The 26,058-nt window shown below is 48.2% G+C and overlaps 1 protein-coding gene across 1 annotated transcript in view; it reads left to right on the top strand.

Annotated features, from left to right (window-relative positions):
- The first annotated feature begins 816 nt into the window (after positions 1-816).
- Positions 817-26,058, top strand: part of slc25a14 (solute carrier family 25 member 14) — a 148,180-nt gene continuing 122,938 nt past the window's right edge. The window contains exons 1-4 of the mRNA XM_078211201.1: positions 817-881; positions 7,408-7,490; positions 10,038-10,185; positions 17,611-17,705. Coding sequence (XP_078067327.1) covers positions 7,427-7,490; positions 10,038-10,185; positions 17,611-17,705 — 307 coding nt within the window. The 5' untranslated portion in view covers positions 817-881; positions 7,408-7,426. The remainder of the gene's footprint in view (positions 882-7,407; positions 7,491-10,037; positions 10,186-17,610; positions 17,706-26,058) is intronic.

Genomic DNA, 26,058 nt, shown 5'->3' with positions numbered 1-26,058 from the left:
AGGCCGAGGTCAACAGCTTTTGGGCTTCTCAGTTTCTTTTTTTTTTGTATTTTTATTCCAATTCAATCAAATGAAGTCCAATTCTGAGTCTCAGCAAGTTGAGCCATTCCCGATCCAAGCTGACAAAACAGGGCTCTCACCTCCTGGTTTGGGCTTGATCTACATGATCCAAGCTGATTGCAGTTGGCAAAGCTCCTCCTCCAAGGCTTGATCTTATTTGCATCCTAGTCAAAAGGCCGAGATGCCGCTTTTAAAAATTGCTTCAAATGAAGCTAAAATGTAACCTAATGACTTGAACCAAGCGCACATGTCAATGCTTCACTTGATCTTAGCCAAAAGGTTGAGAAGTGATAAGCACCCACACTGTCTGGTTTAGCATTGGGAAATAGTGATGGAACATTCCAGAATTGATGATCAGCCTATGTATTCTTTTTGAATGCTGCTTCCGTGGCCAACAGGTCCTGGGGTTAAGACTCTCCTGGAGTTAGACTCCAACAGGTCCTGGGGTTAAGACTCTCCTGGAGTTAGACTCCAACAGGTCCTGAGGTTAGACTGAAGCCGGAGCGATTGTTCCAGCGGGAGGGACGCTGCCCACTGGCACACAAAAGCTGCTGGCAAATGGAACTGACTTGAGTTATAATGTTAGCTACTCCTGCTCCTAGTCTTTAATCTTGTTATTAATTGTTTACAGTGGTTACCTTCACTCATCTTTGCTGATTCCCCATTAACCATTTTCATCCTAGATTGTCTCTGCTCCGGTTTCCATGGTAATTGTAGTTTATGGGTCAGAGGGCGACTATGAGAGCATTTCCGGGTCAGAACGGAAGTGACTGGTTTGCTGCTCCGCGGGTGGAGGGCGCGAGGTTGAGCTTTAGGAACAGGTAAGAAAATAAATAAATCAGCTTCATAAAGCCCACACTGAGAATAATTCAGCTTTATGAACCCCACACTGAGAATAAGTCAGCTTTATAAACCCCACACTGAAAATAAACTAGTGCGAAGAAGGTCCCGGACTGAATATTAAGTAACAAAGTCGGGCAAATGTTTGAAGTATCAAAGAAGAATACAGCACAGGAACTGGCCCTTCGGCCCTCCAAGCCTGTGCCGCTCGTGCCCACTAGACCATTCTTTTGTATCCCTCTATTCCCAGTCTGTTCATGTGGCTATCTAGATAAGACTTAAACGATCCCAGCATGTCTGCCTCAACCACCTTGCTTGGCAGTGCATTCCAGGCCCCCACCATCCTCTGTAAAATACGTCCCCCTGACGTCTGTGTTGAACCTTGCCCCCCTCACCTTGAACCCGTGTGGGGTGACCCCCTTGTGTTCGTCACCTCCGACCTGGGAAAAAGCTTCCCACTGTTCACCCTATCTATGCCCTTCATAATTTTATACACCTCTATTAGGTCGCCCCCCCATCCTCCGTCTTTCCAGGGAGAACAACCCCAGTTTACCCAATCTCTCCTCATAGCTAAGACTCTCCATACCAGGCAACATCCTGGTAAACCTTCTCTGTACTCTCTCCAAAGCCTCCACGTCCTTCTGGCAGTGTGGCGACCAGAACTGGACGCAGTATTCCAAATGTGGCCTAACCATCGTTCTATACAGCTGCAACATCATATGCCAACTTTTGTATTCTATGCCCCGTCCAATAAAGGCAAGCATGCCATATGCCTTCTTGACCACCCTCTCCACCTGTGCTGCCACCTTTAAGGATCTGTGGACTTGTACACCCAGGTCCCTCTGTGTGTCTATACTCCTGATGGTTCTGCCATTTATTGTATAACTCCCCCTTACATTAGATCTACCGAAATGCATCACTTCGCATTTATCAGTGGGGGAGCATTTTGCAGTCAGCAATCAGAACTCCATTGGATTCAGGATTGTTATGGAAAAGGACAAGGATGGATTAGAAATCAATGTTCGAAACAGGGAAAGGCTGATTTTAGTAAGATCAGATATGATTTCACCAAAGTGAACTGGGAACAGACACTTGTACAAAGAGCTAAAAAGAGCACAGCACAGGAACAGGCCCTTTGGCCCACCAAGCCTCTCATAGAAATCATAGAATCATAGAAACCCTACAGTGCAGAAGGAGGCTATTCGGCCCATCGAGTCTGCACCGACCACAATCCCACCCAGGCCCTACCCCCACATATTTTACCCATTAATCCCTCTAACCTACGCATCCCAGGACTCTAAGGGGCAATTTTTTTAACCTGGCCAATTAACCTAACCCGCACATCTTTGGACTGTGGGAGGAAACCGGAGCACTCTGCTGACACATGACGCCTTTCCAAACTAAAGACTTTTTGCCGACATGTGATCCGTATCCATCTATTCCCTACCTATTCATATATCTGTCAAAATGTTGCTGAAACGTTGCTATTGTATCTGCTTGTACCACCTCTTCTGGCAACGCATTCTGGACATTTACGACCTGATGTGTAAAAAAGCTTGCCTCTCACATCTCTTTTAAACTTTCCCCCTTTTTACCTTAAACTTACTTTCCCGAGTAATTGAAATTTCTACCCTGGGAAAAAGACTCCCATGATCCATTCTATCCATGCCTCTCATAATTGTGTAAAGTTCTATCAGGTCGTCCCTCAGCCTCCGACATTCAAGTGAAAACATACCACGTTTGTCCAACCTCTCCTCATAGCGAATACCCTCCAAACCAGGAAACATCCTGGTAAACCTTTTGTGCACCTTCTCCAAAGCCACCACATTCTTCTGTTAACATAGAACATTACAGCGCAGTACAGGCCCTTCGGCCCCCGATGTTGCGCCGACCAGTGAAACCAATCTGAAGCCCCTCTAATCTACACGATTCCAATATCATCCATGTATTTATCCAATAACCATTTGAATGCTCTTAATGTTGACGAGTCCACGACTGCTGCAGGCAGGGCATTCCATGCCCTTCCTACTCTGAGTAAAGAACCTACCTCTAACATCTGTCCTATATCTCTCACTCCTCAATTTAAAGCTATTTCCCCTCGTGTTAGCCATCGCCATCTGAGGAAAAAGGTTCTCACTATCTATTCCTCTGATCATCTTGTATGCCTCTATTAAGTCACCTCTTAACCTTCTTCTCACCAATGAAAACAACCTCAAGTCCCCCAGCCTTTCCTCATACGATTTTCCCACCATACCAGGCAACATCCCGGGAAATCTCCTCTGCACCCTTTCCAATGCTTCCACATCCCAATATGCGGCGACCAGAACTGTACACAATACTCCGAGTGCGGCCGCACCAGAGTTTTGTACAGTTGCAGCATGACCTCCTGGCTCCGAAACTCAATCCCATTACCAATAAAAGCTAACACACCGTATGCCTTCATAACAACCCTATCAACCTGGGTGCCAACTTTCAGGGATCTATGCACATGGACACCCAGATCCCTCTGTTCATCCACATGACCATAATCTTACCATTAGCCCAGTACTCTGTATTCCTGTTACTCCTTCCAAAGTGAATCACCTCTCACTTTTCCGCATTAAACTCCATTTGCCACCTCTCAGCCCAGCTCTGCAGCTTATCTATGTCCCTCTGTAACCTGCCACTTCCCTCCGTACTGTCTACAACTCCACCGACTTTAGTGTCATCCCCAAATTTACTAATCCATCCTTCTACGCCCTCATCCAGGTCATTTATAAAAATGACAAACAGCAGTGGCCCCAAAACAGATCCTTGCGGTACACCACTAGTAACTGAACTCCAGGATGAATATTTCCCATCAACCACCACCCTCTGTTTTCTTACAGCTAGCTAATTTCTGATCCAAACCACTAAATCACCCTCAATCCCATGTGTCCGTATTTTAGAGGAAACAGAAAAACTACAGCACAAAACAGGCCCTTCGGCCCCACAAGTTGTGCCGAACATATCCCTACCTTTTAGGCCTACCTATAACCCTCCATCCTATTAAGTCCCATGTACTCATCCAGGAGTCTCTTAAAAGACCCCATTGAGTTTGCCTCCACCACCACTGACGGCAGCCGATTCCACTCTCCCACCACCCTCTGTGTGAAAAACTTCCCCCTAACATTTCCCCTGTACCTACCCCCCAGCACCTTAAACCTGTGTCCTCTCGTAGCAGCCATTTTCACCCTGGGAAAAAGCCTCAGAGTCCACCCGATCTATGCCTCTCAACATCTTATATACCTCTATTAGGTCTCCTCTCATCCTACGTCTCTCCAAGGAGAAAAGACCGAGCTCCCTCAGCCTATCCTCATAAGGCATGCCACTTAATCCAGGCAACATCCTTGTAAATCTCCTCTGCACCCTTTCAATCTTGTCCACATCCTTCCTATAATGAGGCGACCAGAACTGAGCACAGTACTCCAAGTGGGATCTGACGAGGGTCTTGTATAGCTGCATCATTATCCCCGGACTCCTAAACTCAATCCCTCGATTGATAAAGGCCAGCACACCATACCCCTTCTTAACCACCACCTCCACCTGCGGGGCCGATTTTAGAGTCCTATGGACCCGGACCCCAAGGTCCTTCTGATCCTCCACAGTACTAAGAGTCTTTACCTTAATATTGTACTCCTTCATCCCATTTGACCTGCCAAAATGGACCACTATGCATTTATCAGGGTTGAAGTCCATCTGCCACTTCTCCGCCCAGTCTTGCATCCTATCTATGTCCCTCTGTAACTTCTGACATCCCTCCAGACTATCCACAACCCCACCAACCTTCGTGTCGTCGGCAAACTTACCAACCCATCCCTCCACTTCGTCATCCAGGTCATTTATGAAAATGACAAACAGCAAGGGTCCCAGAACAGATCCCTGGGGCACACCACTGGTGACCGACCTCCATTTAGAAAAAGACCCATCTATACCCACTCTCTGCCTCCTTTGGGCAAGCACAGTAAGAAGTCTCACAACACCAGGTTAAAGTCCAACAGGTTTATTTGGTAGCAAATACCATAAGCTTTCGGAGCAATGCTCCTTTGGGCAAGCCAGTTCTGGATCCCATGCCCTCTCACTTTTGCTAGAAGCCTCGCATGGGGGACCTTATCGAACGCCTTGCTAAAATCCATATAAACCACATCTACCGCTTTCCCTTCGTCAATGTGTTTCGTCACATTTTCGAAGAACTCCACCAAGCTTGTAAGGCACGATCTGCCTTTGACAAAGCCATGCTGAGTATTCTTGAGCGTACTAAACCTCTCGCAATGCTCATAAATCTTGTCCCTCAGGATCTTCCATCAGCTTACCAACCACTGAGGTTAGACTCACCGGTCGGTAATTTCCTGGGCTATCCCTATTCCACTTCTTCAAAATAGGAACCATATCTGCAATCCTCCGGCACCTCCCCCGTCTCCATTTTCTGCAATAGCTTACCATGGGGAACCTGATCAAACGCTTTGCTGAAATCCACATACACCACATCGACCGCTTTACACTCATCCACCTCTTTGGTCACCTTCTCAAAGAACTCAATAAGGTTTGTGAGGCATGACTTACCCTTCACAAAACCGTGCTGACTATCCCTAATCAAAATATTTCTTTCCAGGTGATTATAAATCCTATCTCTTATAATCCTTTCCAAAACTTTGCCGACAACAGAAGTAAGGCTCACCGGTCTATAATTACCAGGGTTGTCCCTATTCCCCTTCTTGAACAAGGGGACAACATTTGCTATCCTCCAGTCTTCTGGCACTGTTCCTATAGTAAGAAGTTTAACAACACCAGGTTAAAGTCCAACAGGTTTATTTGGTAGCAAAAGCCACACAAGCTTTCGGAGGTCTAAGCCCCTTCTTCAGGTGAGTGGGAATTCTGTTCACAAACAGAGCTTATAAAGACACAGACTCAATTTACATGAATAATGGTTGGAATGCGAATACTTACAACTAATCAAGTCTTTAAGAAACAGAACAATGTGAGTGGAGAGAGCATCAAGACAGGCTAAAAAGATGTGTATTGTCTCCAGACAAGACAGCCAGTGAAACTCTGCAGGTCCACGCAACTGTGGGAGTTACAAATAGTGTGACATGAACCCAATATCCCGGTTGAGGCCGTCCTCGTGTGTGCGGAACTTGGCGATCAGTTTCTGCTCAGCGACTCAACCGCACAACCTCAAACAGACCATTGTCCGCAGCAAACTACCCAGCCTTCAGGAGAACAGTGACCATGACACCACACAACCCTGCCACAGCAACCTCTGCAAGACGTGCCGGATCATCGACACAGATGCCATCATCTCACGTGAGAACACCATCCACCAGGTACACGGTACATACTCTTGCAATTCGGCCAACGTTGTCTACCTGATACGCTGCAAGAAAGGATGTCCCGAGGCATGGTACATTGGGGAAACTATGCAGACGCTGCGACAACGGATCAATGAACACCGCTCGACAATCACCAGGCAAGACTGTTCTCTTCCTGTTGGGGAGCACTTCAGCGGTCACGGGCATTCGGCCTCTGATATTCGGGTAAGCGTTCTCCAAGGCGGCCTTCGCAACACACGACAGTGCAGAGTCGCTGAGCAGAAACTGATAGCCAAGTTCCGCACACACGAGGACGGCCTCAACCGGGATATTGGGTTCATGTCACACTATTTGTAACTCCCACAGTTGCATGGACCTGCAGAGTTTCACTGGCTGTCTTGTCTGGAGACAATACACATCTTTTTAGCCTGTCTTGATGCTCTCTCCACGGGCGGGGGGAGGCGGCCGCCCGCCTCCCCCCCGCCCGCCCGGCCGGCCGCCCGCCTCCCCCCCGCCCGCCCGGCCGGCCGCCCGCCTCCCCCCCGGCCGCCCGCCCGCCTCCCCCCCGCCCGCCCGGCCGCCGCCCACCCGGCCGCCCGCCCGCCTCCCGCCCGCCCGCCCGCCCGCCTCCCCCCCGCCCGGCCGCCCGCCCGCCTCCCCCCCCGCCCGCCCGCCCGCCTCCCCCCCGCCCGGCCGCCCGCCCGCCCGCCCCCCGCCCGCCCGCCTCCCCCCGCCCGGCCGCCCGCCCGCCTCCCCCCCGCCCGGCCGCCCGCCCGCCTCCCCCCCGCCCGGCCGCCCGCCCGCCTCCCCCCCGCCCGGCCGCCCGCCCGCCTCCCCCCCGCCCGGCCGCCCGCCCGCCTCCCCCCCGCCCGGCCGCCCGCCCGCCTCCCCCCCGCCCGCCCGGCCGCCCGCCTCCCCCCCGCCCGCCCGGCCGCCCGCCTCCCCCCCGCCCGCCCGGCCGCCCGCCTCCCCCCCGCCCGCCCGGCCGCCCGCCTCCCCCCCGCCCGCCCGGCCGCCCGCCTCCCCCCCGCCCGCCCGGCCGCCCGCCTCCCCCCCGCCCGCCCGGCCGCCCGCCTCCCCCCCGCCCGCCTCCCCCCCGCCCGGCCCCTCTACCACTTCACACCGTGTATTTATTATTTGAGATGCATTATGTGCCAATGATTATTCTTTTCAAACATAGACGTGTTGAAGTCTGGGAGATGTCCAACTTGAACTGGAAACCTTTTGTTTATGGAGGCCTGGCTTCAGTCACTGCTGAGTTTGGTAAGTTACATTATTATGCCTCTGACCTGAATGTTCATGTGATCTTGAAGAAATCCAATCTGAGCAACATCACAACATAATCCTGCTCGTGAAGTCACTCAATATCCAAATACATAATGTCCCTACAATGGTTAGTGAATCGTGACGAACTGGACTGTCTGGACATAAATATTGTCCGATTACACCTCTATCACCCCACCCCCTACAAGGATGCTGAGGCTAGTGAATTGAGCATATACCAACTGGTTACCTGGTCTTCAATCTATTAGTTTAACCGTCATTTGTCATTAATTGCTGGTTGCATTTAGAGTGTCCTGAAGCTTCAGCACAGTATCACACACTTAATCTTATAGGATCTGCAAATCCAGTAAGTGGACATTGTGAAGAAGCACCAGAAGCTAAGCAGCATTTGCCTGATGCTGCAAATAGTATGGTGTATGCTCCACTCCATTAGATCCTAAAAGTGTATTTATTCAAGGACATTGGTGCATGGGAACATCACTGGGTTCTTGTCCAAGTCTCACTGATTTGGACATATATTGTCCATTCCTTGCCAGAGGGATCTGTGAAAGCACCTTACTACTTGGACATAGCAGTTCACAAAGAACAGCAGCTGGGGATTACTTATGTTTTCTGGCTTGTTTACACATAACTGGAATTATACTTCATACGTCTCTACCATGTGGGTTCTGTACTCCAGGCCGGCCCAGCACACACTGATGCTGTGTGTTCCAGATCGTAGCCACTCAATGTGAAATATTTTTCCTCGTGTTGCCATTGCTTATTTTGTCAGTTATCTTAAATCTGTGCCCTTTTGTTCTTGATCCTTCCACCAATGGAAACAGTTTTCCCTATCAACTCTAATATAGGAAGTTTGATTTCATTGAGGTTCTTTTTAAAGGCAAATTGTTCTGTGACCCTGCATCCCTTTATGATATCTCCTCTTAATTGTCCTAAAGGTCAGGTGTTGAACTAAAATTACTCTTGCCAGATAAGACCAAGTGCAAATCAATATAAATTCATTTTGTTGAATACACAAACAAACAATCTTCCAATATTGCAACCAGAATTTTTTTCTTTCCTTGCTCGTTACATTAAAAGTACACACTTTTTGCTTCTAATACCCAATAAAATGAAGGTATAATTGAACTGACGGATGTTCATTTAAGAGCCCTTTGCGCTGTTTTGAAGAGTGTCAATCAGAGAATTTCTGTCTCACTTCTAGTTTGATGTTGATTATTGGCTGCTTTTAATAAGACACAGTAAGTAGTCTCACAACACCAGGTTAAAGTCCAGCAGGTTTATTTGGTAGCACGAGCTTTTGGAGCACTGCCCCTTCAGGTGAGTGAAGAGTTCAGTTCACAAACAGGCACTACATAGACACAAACTCAATTACAAGGTAATGGTTGGAATGCAAGTTTTAGCAGGTAATCAAGTCTTTACAGGTGCAGACAATGTGAGTGGAGAGAGGGTTAAGCACAGGTTAAAGAGGTGTGAATTGTCTCAAGCCAGGCCAGTTAATCGCACTAATTTAATGTGCCTACCCCAGACCAATGCCGGCAACTCCACATCATCAATAAGACAGTCAAAATTAGCACCTTCTTTCTGGTTCTGCGACCACTGCGTTGTTTCATTACCTGTCATCTGAATGAAACTAATACTACATTATGGATGTAAATATCTCCGGGAATGTTGCAATGTATGAATGACCCATTGCCCCAAACTGATAGTGATGACCATATTAAAGACTAGGCTGGTTCCCTTTGAGAGAGCCCATTACATTTAATAAATTCAGTGCTTCCAGGAAGTTCTTCCAGGAAGCTTCGTTTCATATCAGAGACATCGCTTACACCAGAACACACTCAGTTCAGAGTGAACGTGAAAACGTCATGCTTGGTTTACAGACTAACAAATAGAGCAGGTGCTGTTGGTTTTCTTTCGTTCTTTAAATTTGTAAACAAGTCTGTTCTGTCCTTCCTAATTCTCATTTATGTTAATTATTGCTTGAAAGAGCAGCCCAGTTCAGAGAAGACATACATGTGAATGCCAGCCTTTTGACTTTGTGACAATATACAATACACAGATTCATTAATCTTAAATACAGACGTACTACATTTAATCACTTGCTGATTCATTACCCCCATCCACTGACTTCACCGACTGACCTTCCAGTACCTCAATCTCTTCTGTCAACTGGTTTCTTAGTCCTGTTTATGCTGAGCTTCACTGAATTAGTCTGCCCAACAGATCCAACAGCTTCACTATCCTTTGGATGGGCAAGGTTCCCTTTATCCATCTCACTGAAGTTTAACTTGTGTGTCCTGCAGTATGAGTACTTCATTGTAGTGAACAGTTTGCTCTGGATTAGTTTTGTTCATTGTCCTGTCTGCAACTGCAACAAATCTCTGCAGAATACTTAGCCCAACAACTTGTAGTTTGTGAGATGGAGTGGTTCTATATGACTATTTTACCACAGATGAGCTTCCCTTTAAGTCCCAAAGGCTCAAGCTCTTTCTTGACAGAAGTTGTGTTTTTTCTTCACCCTAGGAACTTTTCCAATAGACCTCACAAAAACCCGCCTGCAAGTCCAGGGCCAGCTTATTGACTCTCATTACAAGGAGATTAAGTACAGGGGAATGTTGCATGCCTTACTCAAGATATGCAAAGAAGAAGGATTGAGGGCTCTTTATTCTGGGTAAGTTGAACACACTGAATTTACTGGGATTCAAAATGAAGACTGAGGGAGATTTCATCAGACAAGATGGGTTTTACAGGATGGTTTCATTCTGAGCATTGGCCCATCATGTCTGCAGAATCTCTGCAAGATCAATCCAGTGAATGATGAGTTTCTTCTGTGGTATGTGGAACCATCGAACAATGAACATGTGTGCAAGATAAGGAGGGGAATGTTCTACCAAATAACACAACACCACATTTGTTTTCACTTATATGCTCATGACATCCAGGTCTGCCTCACAAGCACTTCTCTCCAGTGCTCTACTGTTTTGAAATTATTGCGTTGCTTGTCCATCATTCAGTCAAATATGGAGAAGACCGGTTATTTTCCTCACTCCCCACCATAAGCTCCATTCCCCAGCTGTCATCTCTCTCAATCACAAGTGTCTGAAGCCGAATCCCAACATTCACAATCTCAGTGTCACATTTGATCCTGAAATGAACTTCTGGCCATGTATCTGCACCATCACTTTTAGATCGCTCATTTCCACCTCTAACATTGTTTGACCCCACTCTAGATTTGACTATTCCAATGACTCCTGGCTCACCTCCACTTTTTGCCTTGAAATGCTTGACAACATCCAAAACTTGCTGCCTATGCCCGTACCCACAGAGTCACATTCCTCTGCTGGCTGACATTGCAGCTTAATTTTATAATTTTCAACCTTGCTTACAATTCTCTTTGTGTGGCCTCACTCCTCCTCCTCTCTCTAATCTCCTCCAACTCTATATCCTTCCAAAATGCTCATGTGCATCTAATTCTGGCCTTCTGAGCATTCATGATTTTAATCTCTGCACTACCGCTTCAGCTGCTTGGGCTCAAAGCTCTGGAATTCCCTGCCTAAACTCCAGCTCTTTGATCAAGCTTTGATATCTGCATTTTGTGGCAAATGTTAACTTTTCCTTTGTAATGCTGTTGTGAAGGGCCTTTGGCATTTTATGGTAGACACAATGTCAGAACAAGTTGTTGCTGTTGCATATTTTCCATGTTAAACTCCTGTGCCTTTACTACATGCTTATTTAATCTAACCACCTCTGCAAGCTGCTATAGAATCCCTACAGTGCAGAAAGAGGCCATCTGGCCCATCAAGTCTGCACTGACTCTCCCCGCACACCCCATCCCTGTAACCCTGCGTATTTACCATAACTAATCCACCTAACCTACACATCCTTGGACACTAAGGGGCAATTTAACATGGTCAATCCACCTAACCTACACATCTTTGGACTATTTTGCAGTTTCTGCCAGAAGGCCTGTACACAACTATTACACTCAAATCCTTTTCAATTTCTTAATTCTACTCATAACTGTCCACAGTTCGCTTGCCTCTAGTTATATACTCTCTTAAAATTGAAGTGATTTTATTTAGAATCACAAAGACTACTTACTCCTTCCCTCTACCAGTTCCCATATGTGTCCTATAGACCTTATAACCTGGTTCTAGAAGCAAAATGCTGCAGTTGCTGAAAATATGTGGCACGGTGGCACAGTGGTTAATACTGCTGCCTCACAGTGCCAGGGACCTGGGTTTGATTTCCAGCTTGGGTCACTGTGTGGAGTTTGCATGTTCTCCTCATGTCTGTGTGGGTTTCCTCAAGGCGCTCTGGTTTCCTCCCACAGTCCGAAAGATGTGCTGATTAGATGCATCGGGCGTGCTAAATTCTCCCTCAGTGCACCCAACAGGCATGGGAGTGTGGCGACTAGGGGATTTTCAGAGTAACTTCATTGCAGTGTTAATGTAACCTACTTGTGACAATAATAAATAAACTTTAAACTTAAAAATCTGGAAATCAAACAGAAATGCTGGGAATAATCAGCAGAGCCGCAGCATCTGTGGAGAGAAACAGTCACTGTTTCAGATCGATGACTGTTCATCAGCAAGTCGGTTTTCCTCCAAACAGAATTTGCACCTTCAATTCATTTTATTCCATTTTATTCCGTGCATTTGCATAACAAACACACCCTATCCTGCCCCTCTGCTCCAATGTTTTACTCATTTTCAATTTCTCTCTCCTAGTTTAATTACTTTAGTTTTCCCTTTGCTTTTGTTTTTTTCTGAGCTATAACCAGACCATTCCCCACCGCTTAATTTACAGTCTTTGTGAGCACCCAATTTTTGGGGGGCGTGTCTGCCTCCACCCTACTTGGCAGCGCATTCCAGGCCCCCACAACTCTGTGTAAAAAACGTCCCTCTGATATCTAAAGACTGCTCACTGTACCAGAATCATCCTGGAATGCAAAAATATCCCGTAGCTTACCTTGGCTACAGACTCTCTTCTGCAACCCTTCTTCCTACTGTAGCTGAATGGCCTACAGAGATTTAACTTTTAACCTTTTCTGTGAGAATTCTGCTCCCAGCTAGAGTCCAGCTGAAGTTCAATATTGAACATGTCCCAATAGTACAGTTCCTTCCTTTCCTGTTGCTAGTGTCCTCTTTTCCACACGACTCCTTCAACCATATGTTCATCCCCTAATCTATTCCTATACTAGTTTATATGTGGCTCAGGGAATAATCCAGAGGTTATGCTTGAAGGAACTATCCTAATTCCTGGGACTCTCGAACAAGACCTCTTGCCTCTTCTTCCTTCCGTCATCCACAAACTGGTCGAAGACATAACTTAGATGATCAGCTTCCATTATCTCCACAGGAGTTGGCAATTAGTTTCTGTATGCCTTTTGTACCTTTGTCTGTAATCTGTCCCTGTCTGGAAACAGGGTGTGACATTCCATGTCTCTTTCATAGTATCACCCACAGTGGAAGAATTTAGACTGACTGCATTTACATTCCCAGAATTTATATCCTCAGCCATCTTTGTCTTCTATGTCCATGTTTAAAAACACATGTTCAATATGTCCCTATATAATTTGGAGTTTTAACAATCATCATGACAACATAAAGAACAAAGAACAGTACAGCACAGGAAACAGGCCCTTCGGCCCTCCAAGCCTGTGCCGCTCATTGGTCCAACTAGACCATTTGTTTGTATCCCTCCATTCCCAGAATGCTCATGTGACTATCCAGGTAAGTGTTAAACGATGCCAGCGTGTCTGCCCCCTCCACCCTACTTGGCAGCGCATCCCAGGCCCCCACAACTCTGTGTAAAAAACGTCCCTCTGATATCTAAAGACTGCTCGCTGTACCAGAATCTTCCTGGAATGCAAAAATATCCCGTAGCTTACCTTGGCTACAGACTCTCTTCTGCAACCCTTCTTCCTACTGTAGCTGAATGGCCTACAGAGATTTAACTTTTAACATGCTGAAAGATCTTCAATCAAGCAGACCTGAGTATTGGTTAAAATTGTGATTTGCTATGCTAGGGTTTCTGTGGCTGAGCTGGCCTGGAACTTTTCAAAGGACACAAGGTGTAACGGCTTGTTCTTAGCAGAAAGGAGTTGTTTATAGACTTCTGGAGCCAGTGTTCCTTATATAGGCATTGGAATGTAAACAACATGCACTTAAGGGCTAACGTGATGGAGTCGGAGTGACCAATACCTCTGTCCTGGCTCTACTTGATTGGCCAAATCCAAAAATGCAATGGGTTTCTGGTCAATTCAGTGGCTGGTTGCCAAGAAACTTTTGAGCTTTTAACTATGCTAACACAAAGAGCTGGTTCAGGAGGCATTGTGAAGTACCTGGGAACCAAAGCTCAGAAGAAGAGATTGCATCTGAAGAAGAAGGGAACAAAGACTGATTCGATGTGGCAAAATCCTGGCCAGGTTTTATGTGCAAGTTGAATCAATCTGAAGTTAAGTAACAGATAGTGAGTATTTTGTTTATGCATTGCAAGTATTTACTGTTGTTTAAGTAGCTACAGAATAAAGGGAAATTGTTTTTATAAGCATTTAAAGTCAACTTTGTGTCTTTATTCACTAATCATATGGGTTTAAACCTCTACTAGCGAATAAAGTACCACTTTACTTGTTTATCGTCAAGGAAGAAATAGCGAGACATCTGGATATAAATTGTCCCATTGGTAAGACACAGCAAGGGTTCATGAAGGGCAGCTCATGTTTGACTAATTTGGTGGAATTCTTTGAGAACATTACATGTGCAGTGGACAATGGGGAACCTGTGGATGTGGTGTATCTGGATTTCCAGAAGGCATTTGACAAGGTGCCGCATAAGGTAAAGGTGCACGGTGTTACGGATAATGTGTTAGCATGGATAGACGATTGGTTAACTAACAGAAAGCAAAGAGTGGGGGTAAATGGGTGTTTTTCTGGTTGGCGATCAGTGGCTCGTGGCGTGCCTCAGGGATCAGTGTTGGGACTGCAATTGTTTACGATTTACATAGATGATTTGGAGTTGGGGACCAAGTTAGTGTGTCAAAATTTGCAGATGACACTAAGATGAGTGGCAGAGCAAAGTGTGCAGAGGATGCTGAAAGTCTGCAAAGTGAGTGGGCAAGGGTCTGGCAGGTGGAATACAATGTTGGCAAATGAGCTTTAGGTTGATTGGCCATGCTACAATTACCCCTTAGTGTCCTGAGATGCTTAGATTAGAGGGATTAGCGGGTAAAATATGTAGGGATATGGGGGTCGGGCCTGGGTGGGATTGTGGTCGGTGCAGACTTGATGGGCCAAATGGCCTCTTTCTGCACTGTAGGGTCCTATGATCTATGATTTGAGGTCTTTCATTTTGGTAGGAATAACAGCAAAATGGACTATTATTTAAATGGTAAAAAATTGCAAATGCTGCTGTGCCGAGGAACCTGGGTGTCTTGTGCAAGAATCTCAAGGAGTTGGTTTGCAGGTGCAGCAGGTAATTAAGAAGGCAAATGGAATTTAAAAACAGCGAGGTTACGTTGCAGTTGTATAAGGTGCTGGTCAGGCCACACCTGGAGTACTGTATACTGTTTTGGTCTCCTTGAGAAAGGATATACTGGCACTGGAGGGGGTACAGAGAAGATTCACTCGGTTGATTCTGGAGTTGAGAGGGTTGGCTTATGAAGAGAGACTGAGTAGACTGGGGCTTTTCTCACTGGAATTCAGAAGAATGAGGAGAGATCTTATAGAAACATACACGATTATAAAGATAAGATAGAAGCAGGGAAGTTGTTTCCACTGGCAGATGAAACTAGAACTACGTTGCATGGCCTCAAAATAAGGGGGAGCAGATTTAGGACTGAGTTGAACATAGAACATAGAACAGTACAGCACAGAACAGGCCCTTCGGCCCACGATGTTGTGCCGACCTTCATCTGAAACCAAGATCAAGCTATCCCACTCCCTACCATCCTGGTGTGCTCCATGTGCCTATCCAATAACCGCTTAAATGTTCCTAAAGTGTCTGACTCCACTATCACTGCAGGCAGTCCATTCCACACCCCAACCACTCTCTGCGTGAAGAACCTACCTCTGATATCCTTCCTATATCTCCCACCATGAACCCTATAGTTATGCCCCCTCGTAATAGCTCCATCCACCCGAGGAAATAGTCTTTCCTGAGGAGGAACTTCTTCACGCAGAGGGTTGTGAACCTGTGGAATTCCCTGCCCAGTGAAGCAGCTGAGGCTACCTCAAAGAACAAAGAAAATTACAGCACAGGAATAGACCCTTCGGCCCTCCAAGCCTGCACCGGTTGGTGCTGCCGGGAACCTTATTGAATGGCGGAGCAGGCTCGAGGGGCCAGATGGCTACTCCTACTCCTAGTTCTTATGTTCTAGAACACTACTCATTGTGCTCTCACTGCTAACATGTGTGAGGACCTCAGGGACTTTGTTGTCACTAAGATTGAAACCTTTTGATGCATCATTGTGTTGTCAGTTGTAGCTCAGTTGTTAGCACTCTTGCTACTGAGTCAGAAGGCACTCGGTCCCATTCTCAAAAATCCAGAGTGCTGTATTGTTGGAGGTGCTATCTTTCAGATGAAACATTAAACCAAGATTGCATCTGCCCATCCGGTGAACATAAAATATGCCATGGCATAGTTTTAACGCAGACCGACTGTTCTCCTTGGTGTTGTGACCAATATTTATCCCTCAATCAACAACTCCGAAGAAAACAGATTACCTGGCCTTTACCACATGGCTCTTTGCGGGAGCTTGCTGTGTATGGACTGGCTGCCACATTTGCTCGATAATGGTGACAATACTGTGAAGTGCTTTGGGACACTCCGTGGTGAGGCATGGCATTTATAAACTGGTCAGTTACATTGACCTCGTGTCGTGCTCCCCCTGTAATAATAGCCCACACTCATCTTTCTCTTTCCTATCTTCTCATTTCTTCAAGCTTATTCTATTCATCAGATCCCTCCATCTGCCCCCTTTTCTCTTTCCCAATAAATTACTGTAAGAAGTCTTACAACACCAGATTAAAGTCCAACAGGTTTATTTGGAATCATGAGCTTTTGGAGTGCTGCTCCATCCTCAGCTCCGAAAGCTCGTGATTCCAAATAACCCTTTTGGACTTTAACCTGGTGTTATGAGACTTCTTACTGTGCCCATCCCAGTCCAACGCCAGCATCGCCACCTCATGCCAATAAATTACTGACCACTCAACCTCCTGTTTTGTTGCCATACCAGCAGAAGTTGTAAAAGATTCCATCTGAGGTACTGTCTTTCTTTCAAAAAAAGTGTCCATCACCCCACGCTTCAAAAGCTCCTCTGTCTCAGCAAACTACTGCTTCATCTACAATCATTCTTTCATTTTTGACCAGGTTCAGTCACTCCTCCTAAGATCTCCTTCTTCTGATCAACATCTAATCATGCTTCTGAAGCATGAGGGCTGCTTTCTGCATTAAACATATGATCTAAAATATAAGTTCTTATTTGTTTGAATGGACAACCCTTGTGTGAGATTAAAAGCTTTCAGAAACATATTGCGCACCATTAAAAATACAAGATAATGTTTAGTAAAAATGGATTCCTTTGATATACCTGGCAACATCATTCATTGTCATTTCTCCCTCATTCCTTCAGCATTAAGGCACTTGATATAGAGAGCAATCTGCAGTTGGGGAGCAGAAAACTTGAAAGATGGAAAGGGGTTGGAAAAGTTCCTGTGTTTAACTGGATTCTTTGTTATGTATGCTTTCATAATATGGAGACCTGGAGATAGCGTACGGGAAATGGAACTGCATGGGTTGCTCTGCAAAGAACAAACTTGGGTGTGATGGTTGATTCCAGGCTGAATAACCTCCTTTTGTACTGTAATGAATCCATGACCTGATAGAAATGAAGAAACAGGCTGAAGACTGGAACTGTAAACAAAGAGCCCCTCTTACTGTCTGAAATAGCAGCTGAAGGTAGTTGGAAAGGGCAAGTTCTGCAGTGAGAAAAATGGGTGAAGTAAGGCCTAGAATCTTGAACAATGGGGTTGGGGCATAATGACTACTTGTCTTGTTACAGACTGATCTGTAATAATGTTTATTTCCTGATACAGCATTAGCCCAGCTCTGTTGCGTCAGGCATCTTATGGCACCATCAAGATCGGAACTTACCAAAGTTTGAAACGCATGTTTGTGAGCTGTCCACAAGGTTAGTCTGACTTTATGTGAATATTTGGTGATTATTTTTCCAATGCTTTTTTACACACATTCCACAACATCACATTTTCCTCATTATGCCGGCTCATTTATTTAAACATTTCTCCTGGAATCCGATTTTCCGATCAGCCTTGTGTTTATCATAAAACATAACCTTTAATCATAATCCCGACAGTACAGAAGGAGCCATTTGGCTCACTGAGTCTGTACTGACCACAATCCCCTCAGCTCTATTCCTACAACTCTCATTTACCCTGCTAAACCCCCTGACACTTGGGTCAATTTAGCATGGCCAATCAACCTAACCGCACATCTTTGGACTGAGAGCTCACGGAGGAAATATACTCAGACACGGGGAGAAAATGCAAACTCCACACAGATAGTGACCCAAGGCAGGAATTGAACCTGGGTCCCTGGTGCTATGAGGGAGCAGTGCTAACCACTGCGCCATCGTACAGGAGAAATTCTTCAGCCCATTTTCCTACTGACTTTTAGGCACAATTGAGCAATTCAAAACTACATCAATTTTATGTGGATGCAGGTAACAAAACAGCATCGCTTACATAAAAAGAATCAAAATTATTTACGGAACAAAACCATCCTAGCTATTTTATTGGAAGAAAGTATTACGAGGTACAGTGACTCTTCCATAGGGTCATTGCACTGGCCCAGTGACAGTCCATGGTGTACTCACGTTGACCCAGTGATTGACCCAGTGACTATTGCACAGGCCCAGTGATCGTCCAGGGTGTTCTCGTGCTGGCCCAGTGACTGACCCTGACCCAGTGACTATCGATGGAGTCGTCAAACTAGCCCAGAGATTCTCAACAGTGTTGATGACAGTCCAAGGTGTCATTGCACTAGCCCACTGACTGCCGACTATGCTGATGCACTGGCCCAGTAATCGATCACTGTGTCATCGTACTGGCCCAGTGACTGTCCACTATGACATCACACTGGCCCAGTGACTGTCCACTGTGTCGTCGCACTGTGCCAGTGACCGCCCACAGTGTCATGGCACTGTACCTGTGACCCCCACAGTGTGGCCGCACTGGTCCCGTGACTGTCCACAGTGTCGTCGCACTGGCCCAGTGACTGTCCACTGAGTCCTTGCACTGGCCCAGTGACTGTCTACTGTGTTGTCGCACTGACCCAGTGACTGTCCACTATCGTCACACTGGTCTAATGACTGTCCACTGTGCCGTTGCACTGGCCCAGTGGCTGTCCACTGTGTCGACATGCTAGCCCAGTGGATGTCCACTGTGTCAACGAGCTGGCCCAGTGGCTGTCCACTGAGTCCTTGCACTGGCCAAGTGGCCATCCACTGTGTTGTCGCACTGGCCCAGTGACTGTCCACTATCGTCACACTGGTCTAATGACTGTCCACTGTGCCGTTGCACTGGCCCAGTGGCTGTCCACTGTGTTGGCACGCTGGCCCAGTGCCCGTCCACTGTGTCGTCGCGCCGGCCCAGTGTCCGTCCACTGTGTCGTCGCGCCGGCCTAGTGCCCGTCCACTGTGTCGTCGCGCCGGCCCAGTGCCCCTCCTCTGTGTCGTCGCGCCGGCCCAGTGCCCCTCCACTGTGTCGTCGCGCCGGCCCAGTGCCCCTCCACTGAGTCGTCGCGCCGGCCCAGTGCCCCTCCACTGTGTCGTCGCGCCGGCCCAGTGCCCCTCCACTGTGTCGTCGCGCCAGCCCAGTGCCCCTCCACTGTGTCGTCGCGCCAGCCCAGTGCCCCTCCACTGTGTCGTCGCGCCGGCCCAGTGCGCCTCCACTGTGTCGTCGCGCCGACCCAGTGCCCCTCCACTGTGTCGTCGCGCCGGCCCAGTGCCCCTCCACTGTGTCGTCGCGCCGGCCCAGTGCCCCTCCACTGTGTCGTCGCGCCGGCCCAGTGCCCCTCCACTGTGTCGTCGCGCCGGCCCAGTGCCCGTCCACTGTGTCGTCGCGCCGGCCCAGTGTCCGTCCACTGTGTCGTCGCGCCGGCCTAGTGCCCGTCCACTGTGTCGTCGCGCCGGCCCAGTGCCCCTCCTCTGTGTCGTCGCGCCGGCCCAGTGCCCCTCCTCTGTGTCGTCGCGCCGGCCCAGTGCCCCTCCACTGTGTCGTCGCGCCGGCCCAGTGCCCCTCCACTGTGTCGTCGCGCCGGCCCAGTGCCCCTCCACTGTGTCGTCGCGCCGGCCCAGTGCCCCTCCACTGTGTCGTCGCGCCAGCCCAGTGCCCCTCCACTGTGTCGTCGCGCCGGCCCAGTGCGCCTCCACTGTGTCGTCGCGCCGACCCAGTGCCCCTCCACTGTGTCGTCGCGCCGGCCCAGTGCCCCTCCACTGTGTCGTCGCGCCGGCCCAGTGCCCCTCCACTGTGTCGTCGCGCCGGCCCAGTGCCCCTCCACTGTGTCGTCGCGCCGGCCCAGTGCCCCTCCACTGTGTCGTCACGCCGGCCCAGTGCCCCTCCACTGTGTCGCCGCGCCGGCCCAGTGCCCCTCCACTGTGTCGCCGCGCCGGCCCAGTGGCAGTCCGCTGTCCACAGTGACTGTCCACTGTGTCATTGCACTGGCCCAGTGACTATCCATTTGTCACACTGGCCTAGTGACTGTCCACTGTTTTGTCGCACTGGCCCAGTGACTGTCCACATTGTCGCCACAGTGGGCCCTGTGAATATCCACAGTGTCGTTGCACTAGCCCAGTGACTGTCCATTCGTTGCACTGGCCCAGTGACTGTCCACTGCCGTCATACTGGTCCAGTGGCTCTCCACTGTGTCATTGCACTGGCTCAGTAACTGTCCATTATGTCATCACACTGGTAGTCATGATGTGGAGATGCCGGCGTTGGACTGGGATAAACACAGGTTTGCTACCAAATAAACCTGTTGGACTTGAACCTGGTGTTGTTAAAACGCTTACTGTCGTCGCACTGGCCCAGTGACTGTCCGCTGTTTTGTTGCTCTGGCCCAGTGACTGTCCACTGTTGTCACACTGGCCCAGTGGCCATTCACTGTGTTGTAGCAACGGCCCAGTTACTGCACTGTCATCGCACTGGCCCCTGTGTCTATCCACTGTCGCCGCACTAGACCAGTGACTGTCCACTGTGTTGTTGCACTGGCCCAGTGACCATCCACCATGTTGTCACACTAACCCTGCGACAGTTCCCAGTGTCGTCGCAATGGCCCTGTGCCATCCAGTGTCATTGCACTGGCCCTGTGCCGTCCACAGTGACGTTGCACTGGCCCAGTGACCATGCAGCATTGTCGCACTGGCCCAGTGACTGTCCACTGTGTCGTCGCACCGGCCCTGTGACTGTCCACTGCGTCGCACACTGGCCCTGTGACTGTCCACTGTGTAGTTGCACTGGCCCCGTGGCCATCCAGTGTCTTCGCACTGGTCCAGTGACCGTCTACAGTGTGACCGCACTGACCCCGTGACCATCTACAGTGTGGCTGCACTGGCCCCGTGATCGTCCACAGTGTGGCTGCACTGTCCCCGTGACATCCACCTTGTCGCTGCACTGGCCCACTGACTGGACATTGTGTCGTCACACCGGCCAAGTGATTGTCCACTGTGTCGTCGCACTGACCCAGTTGCTGTCCACCGTGTCGTCGCACTGGCCAAGTGGCAATCCACCACCTCGTCGCGCCGGCCCGGCGACGGCGCGCAGCCACCGCGTCCACTGTGTCGTCGCACTGGCCCAGTGATCGTTCACTGTCGTCGCACTCACCCCGCGACTGTCCACACTGTCATTGCACTGGCCCAGTGACTGTCCTCTGTGCTGTCCCACTGTTTCAGTGACTGTCCAATGTGTTGTCGCACTGGACCAGTGACTGTCCACTGTGTTGTTCCACTGAAACAGTTTTAACAACACCAGGTTAAAGTCCAACAGGTTTATTTGGTAGCAAATACCATTAGCTTTCGGAGCGCAGCTCCTTCGTCAGATGGAGTTGAAATTCCACTGACGAAGAATTCCAAGACCCATACGATCACCCCTAAGTCTCTTATGGAAAAGAGTCCCAGTTTATCCAGCCCCTCCTTATACCTCAAACTATCAAGTCCTGGTAGCATCCTAATAAATCTTTTCTGCACTCTTTCTAGTTTAATAATATCCTTTCCATAACACGGTGACCAGAATTGCACGCAGTATTCCAAGTGTGGCCTTACCAATGTCTTGTACAACTTCAACAAGACGTCCCAACTCCTGTATTCAGTGTTCTGACCAATGAAACCAAGCATGCCAAATGCCTTCTTCACCACTCTGTCCACTTGTGACTCCACTTTCAAGGAGCTATGAACCTGTACCCCGAGATCTCTTTGTCTATAACGCTCTCCAGTGCCCTCCCATTCACTGAGTCAGTCCTGCCCTGGTTCAATCTACCAAAATGCATCACCTCTCATTTATCTAAATTAAACTCCATCTGCCATTCTTCAGCCCACTGCCCCAATTGATCAAGATCCCGTTGCAATCCGAGATAACCTTCTTCACTGTCCACTATGCCGCTGAACTTGGTGTCATCTGCAAACTTCCTAACCATGCCTCCTAAATTCTCATCCAAATCATTAATATAAATGACAAATAACAGTGGACCCAGCACCGATCTCTGAGGCACACTGCTGTTCACAGGTCTCCAGTTTGAAAAACAACCCTCTCCAGCCACCCTTTGTCATCAACAGGTTAAAGTCCAACAGGTTTATTTGGTAGCAAAAGCCACGAGCTTTCGGAGCGCTTGCTGCTCCTTCTGGCGCTCCGAAAGCTAGTGGCTTTTGCTACCAAATAAACCTGTTGGACTTTAACCTGGTGTTGTGAGACTTCTTACTGTGTTTACCCCAATCCAACGCCGGCATCTCCACATTTTGTCATCAAGCCAATTTTGTATCCACCTACAAGGTAATCCTGGATCCTGTGAGATTTAACCTTACGCAACAACCTACTGTTGCTGCACCTGCCGCACAGTCTGTTTTAACCCTTATACAGTGGACAAAGAGATGCGAGTAGACGACTTGTTAATACAATAATATTTATTCACACAATTATTAATCCCCAACCCAATTAACAATAAGTTATCTCACAGAATACCAAAGTTCAAGTCCAGTGCTAGACCGTGACTTAACTTTTGCGTGACTGGCAAATAGCCAGGCAGATATTGGCCTTTATCTGCGTTGGTCTCCGTAGTCCTCTGCGTACTCTGGCCCTTTGGTCTGGTCTGATACTCTGGCGTTGGTCTTCCTTCCTCCTTGGGTGTGGTGGTTTCCTCATGCTGGTCGTTGCTGGTGATGGTCACCGTTGTTGTCGCTCATTCTTTGGGAGAGAGAGAGATTTTTCTCATGTGCAGCACCATTTATCCCTCATTGGTTTCGTATCCTTTTTGGCCATTGCTAATCAATCGATTAGGACTTGATCACTCTGATCGATAAAGTCCAATCAGGTGCTGCCACACCATCTCTGGGTGTGTAGGGTGTTACCCAACAGCCATGCCTGTAGGTGCTGGAGGCACGTAGATCACATACCTCCCTCCCAAATAAGGGGTTAAGGCTCCCCTATGGCTGGTAAACAACCCAGTTTGACCAGAAAATGTTCTTTGTCCTGGAGATGGCCTATATTCTTTGTATTCCAGCTCCTGCAGCTGCAGCCTGTTTATCTCTGTCCAATTTCTTTCAGAGCTACAGCCTGTCTGTTTCAGTGTTTGTCCAATTATCCCAGCATGCTCTTGCAAATCATCATCTTAGGTGGCCCATTGAGCCACACTACCATGTGGTATCTTGTCAAAGGCCTTGCTAAAGGACATGTAGTCAAAGTTGACTGCACTGAATTCATCTACCTCCTTGGTTAGTTACCTTCTTCATTGTGGTCAGGTACAAGAGGAAGCATGAGGGAGGTGAGGCAACAGAAGTTTTTGCTGTTGGCAAGTTGGTCCAGGTGACAGCAGCAGAGCGGCGAAGGTGATTGGCGGTTGCAGATCACATTTGCATAAGTGCAGTCACTGCGACCCGAAGGTGGGTTTGTGGAGGAGCTGCTGTGAAGGGACAGTTAAACTCCAAACACTACTTCGGTGTTTCCCTCCCTACCTCCTCCTCTAAGCAAAAGTCGGCAGGAGGACCACAAGCAAGGGAGAGGTGAGTTGAGCTTATTTTATCCTTTTAACTGTATAGGGCAATATGGCAGCGGCATGCTCCTCCTGCCAGATGTGGGCAATTAGGGAGCAATCTCGTCTCCCTGACAACTTTGTCTGAAGGAAGTGTGTCCAGTTGCATCTCCTCACAAACCGCATTGTTCGGTTGGAGCAGCAGGTGGATGCACTGCGGAGCATACAGGAGGCAGAGTGTGTGATAGACACCAGTTACAGGGAGTTTGTCACACCACAGGTTCCAGAAGAGGCAGGCAGGTAGTGCAGGAGTCTCCTGTGCCTGTTCCCCTTTCAAACAGGTGTATCGTTTTGGATACTGTTGAGGGGAATAGCCTGTCGGGGAGATACCAGCAGCAGCCAGGCCTGTGACACCACAGTTGGTTCTGCTGTGGGACAGGGTCGGGCAAAGAGCAAGCGAGCAGTAGTAATAGGGGACTCGCTAGTTAGAGGCACCGACAGGCATTTCTGTGGCTGCAATTGAGACTCCAGGATGGTGTGCTGCCTCCCTGGTGCCAGGGTCAAGGACGTCTGAGCGATTGCAGGACATTCTTAAGGGGGAGGGGTGAGCAGCCAGAGGTCGTTGTACATATTGGTACCAACGACTTGGGTAGGAAAAGGGATGAGGTCCTGAAATGTGAATATAGAGCGTCAGGCAGAAGGCTAAAGTGCAGGACTTCGAAGATAGTAATTTCAGGACTACTGTCGCTGCCACAACCTAGTGAGAGTATGAATAGGAGGATTAGGCAGATGAATGCCTGGCTTGAGAGCTGGTGCAGGGGGCAGTGATTTAGATTTTTGGATCATTGGGATCTTTTCTGGGGAAGGGTTACATTTGAACTGGAGGGGGACTAACATCCTGGCGGGGAGATTTGCTAGAGCCACTCGGGAGGGTTTAAACTAGTTTGGCAGGGGGCTGGGATCCAAAGCAGTAGGGAGATAGAAGAGAAGTTTGAGGACAGCACAGAAGTTAAAGAGAGCACATTAAGTTGTAAAGGCAGTGTCAGTAATACTAGTACCAGACAGATCCGGCTAAAGCAAGACAGAGCAAGGGAAGTCCAGATTAAACTGCATTTATTTCAATGCAAGAGGCCTGACGGGCAAGGCAGATGAACTCAGGGCATGGATGGGTACGTGGGACTGGGATATTAGAGCAATTACTGAAACATGGCTGAGGGAGGGACAGGACTGGCAGCTCAATGTTCCAGGGTACAGATGCTTTCGGAAAGATTGAACAGGAGGTAAGAGAGGAGGGGGAGTTGCACTTTTGGTTAGGGAAAGCATCATGGCCGTACTGAGAGGGGATATATCCGAGGGTTCGGCCACTGAGTCTATATGAGTAGAACTGAGAAATAAGAAGGGGGAAATCCCTTTGACAGGGTTATACTATAGACCCCCAAATAGTCGGCGGGAAATTGAGGAGCAAATATGTAAGGAGATTACAGATAGCTCCAAGAAAAATAGGGTGGTAATAGTTGGAGATTTTAACTTTCCCGACATTGACTGGGACAGCCATAGTATTGGAGGATTGGATGGAGAGAAATTTGTTGAGTGTATTTGGGGAATTTCTCATTCAGTATGTGGATGGCCCGACTAGAGAGGGGGCAAAACTTGACCTCCTCTTGGGAAATAAGGAAGGGCAGGTGACAGAAGTGTTAGTGAGGGATCACTTTGGGACCAGTGACCATAATTCTATTGGTTTTAAGATAGCTATGGAGAATGATAGGACTTGCCAAAAGTTAAAATTCTAAATTGGGGCAAGGCCAAGTTTGATGGTATCAAGCAGGAACTTTCAACGTTAATTGGGGGAGTCTGTGGGAAGGCAAAGGGACGTCTGGTAAGTGACATGCTTTCAAAAGTGTGTTAACCAGGGTCCAGGGTAAACACTTTCCTCTCAGAGTGAAGGGCAAGGCCTGCAGAAGTAGGGAACCCAGAATGACTCGGGATATTGAGGCCCTAGTCAAGAAGAAGAAAGGGGCACATGACATGCATAGGCAGCTGGGATCAAGTAAATCCCTTGAAGAGTACAGGAAATGCAGGAGTAGAGTTGAGAGAGAAATCAGGAGGGCAAAAAGAGGACATGAGACTGTTTTGGCAGATAAGGCAAAGGAGAATCCAAAGAGCTTCTACAAATATATAAAGGGCAAAAGAGTAACAAGGGAGAGAGTAGGGCCTCTTAAGGATCAACAAGGTTATCTGTGTGCGGATCCACAAGAGATGGGTGAGATCCTAAATGAATATTTCTCATC

The sequence above is a fragment of the Mustelus asterias genome, chromosome 4 (genome assembly GCF_964213995.1).
Source record: "Mustelus asterias chromosome 4, sMusAst1.hap1.1, whole genome shotgun sequence".
Classification (NCBI taxonomy): Eukaryota; Metazoa; Chordata; class Chondrichthyes; order Carcharhiniformes; family Triakidae; genus Mustelus; species Mustelus asterias.
The sequence above is the reverse complement of the archived record's forward strand: the minus strand, read 5'-3'. Positions and strand labels throughout refer to the sequence as shown.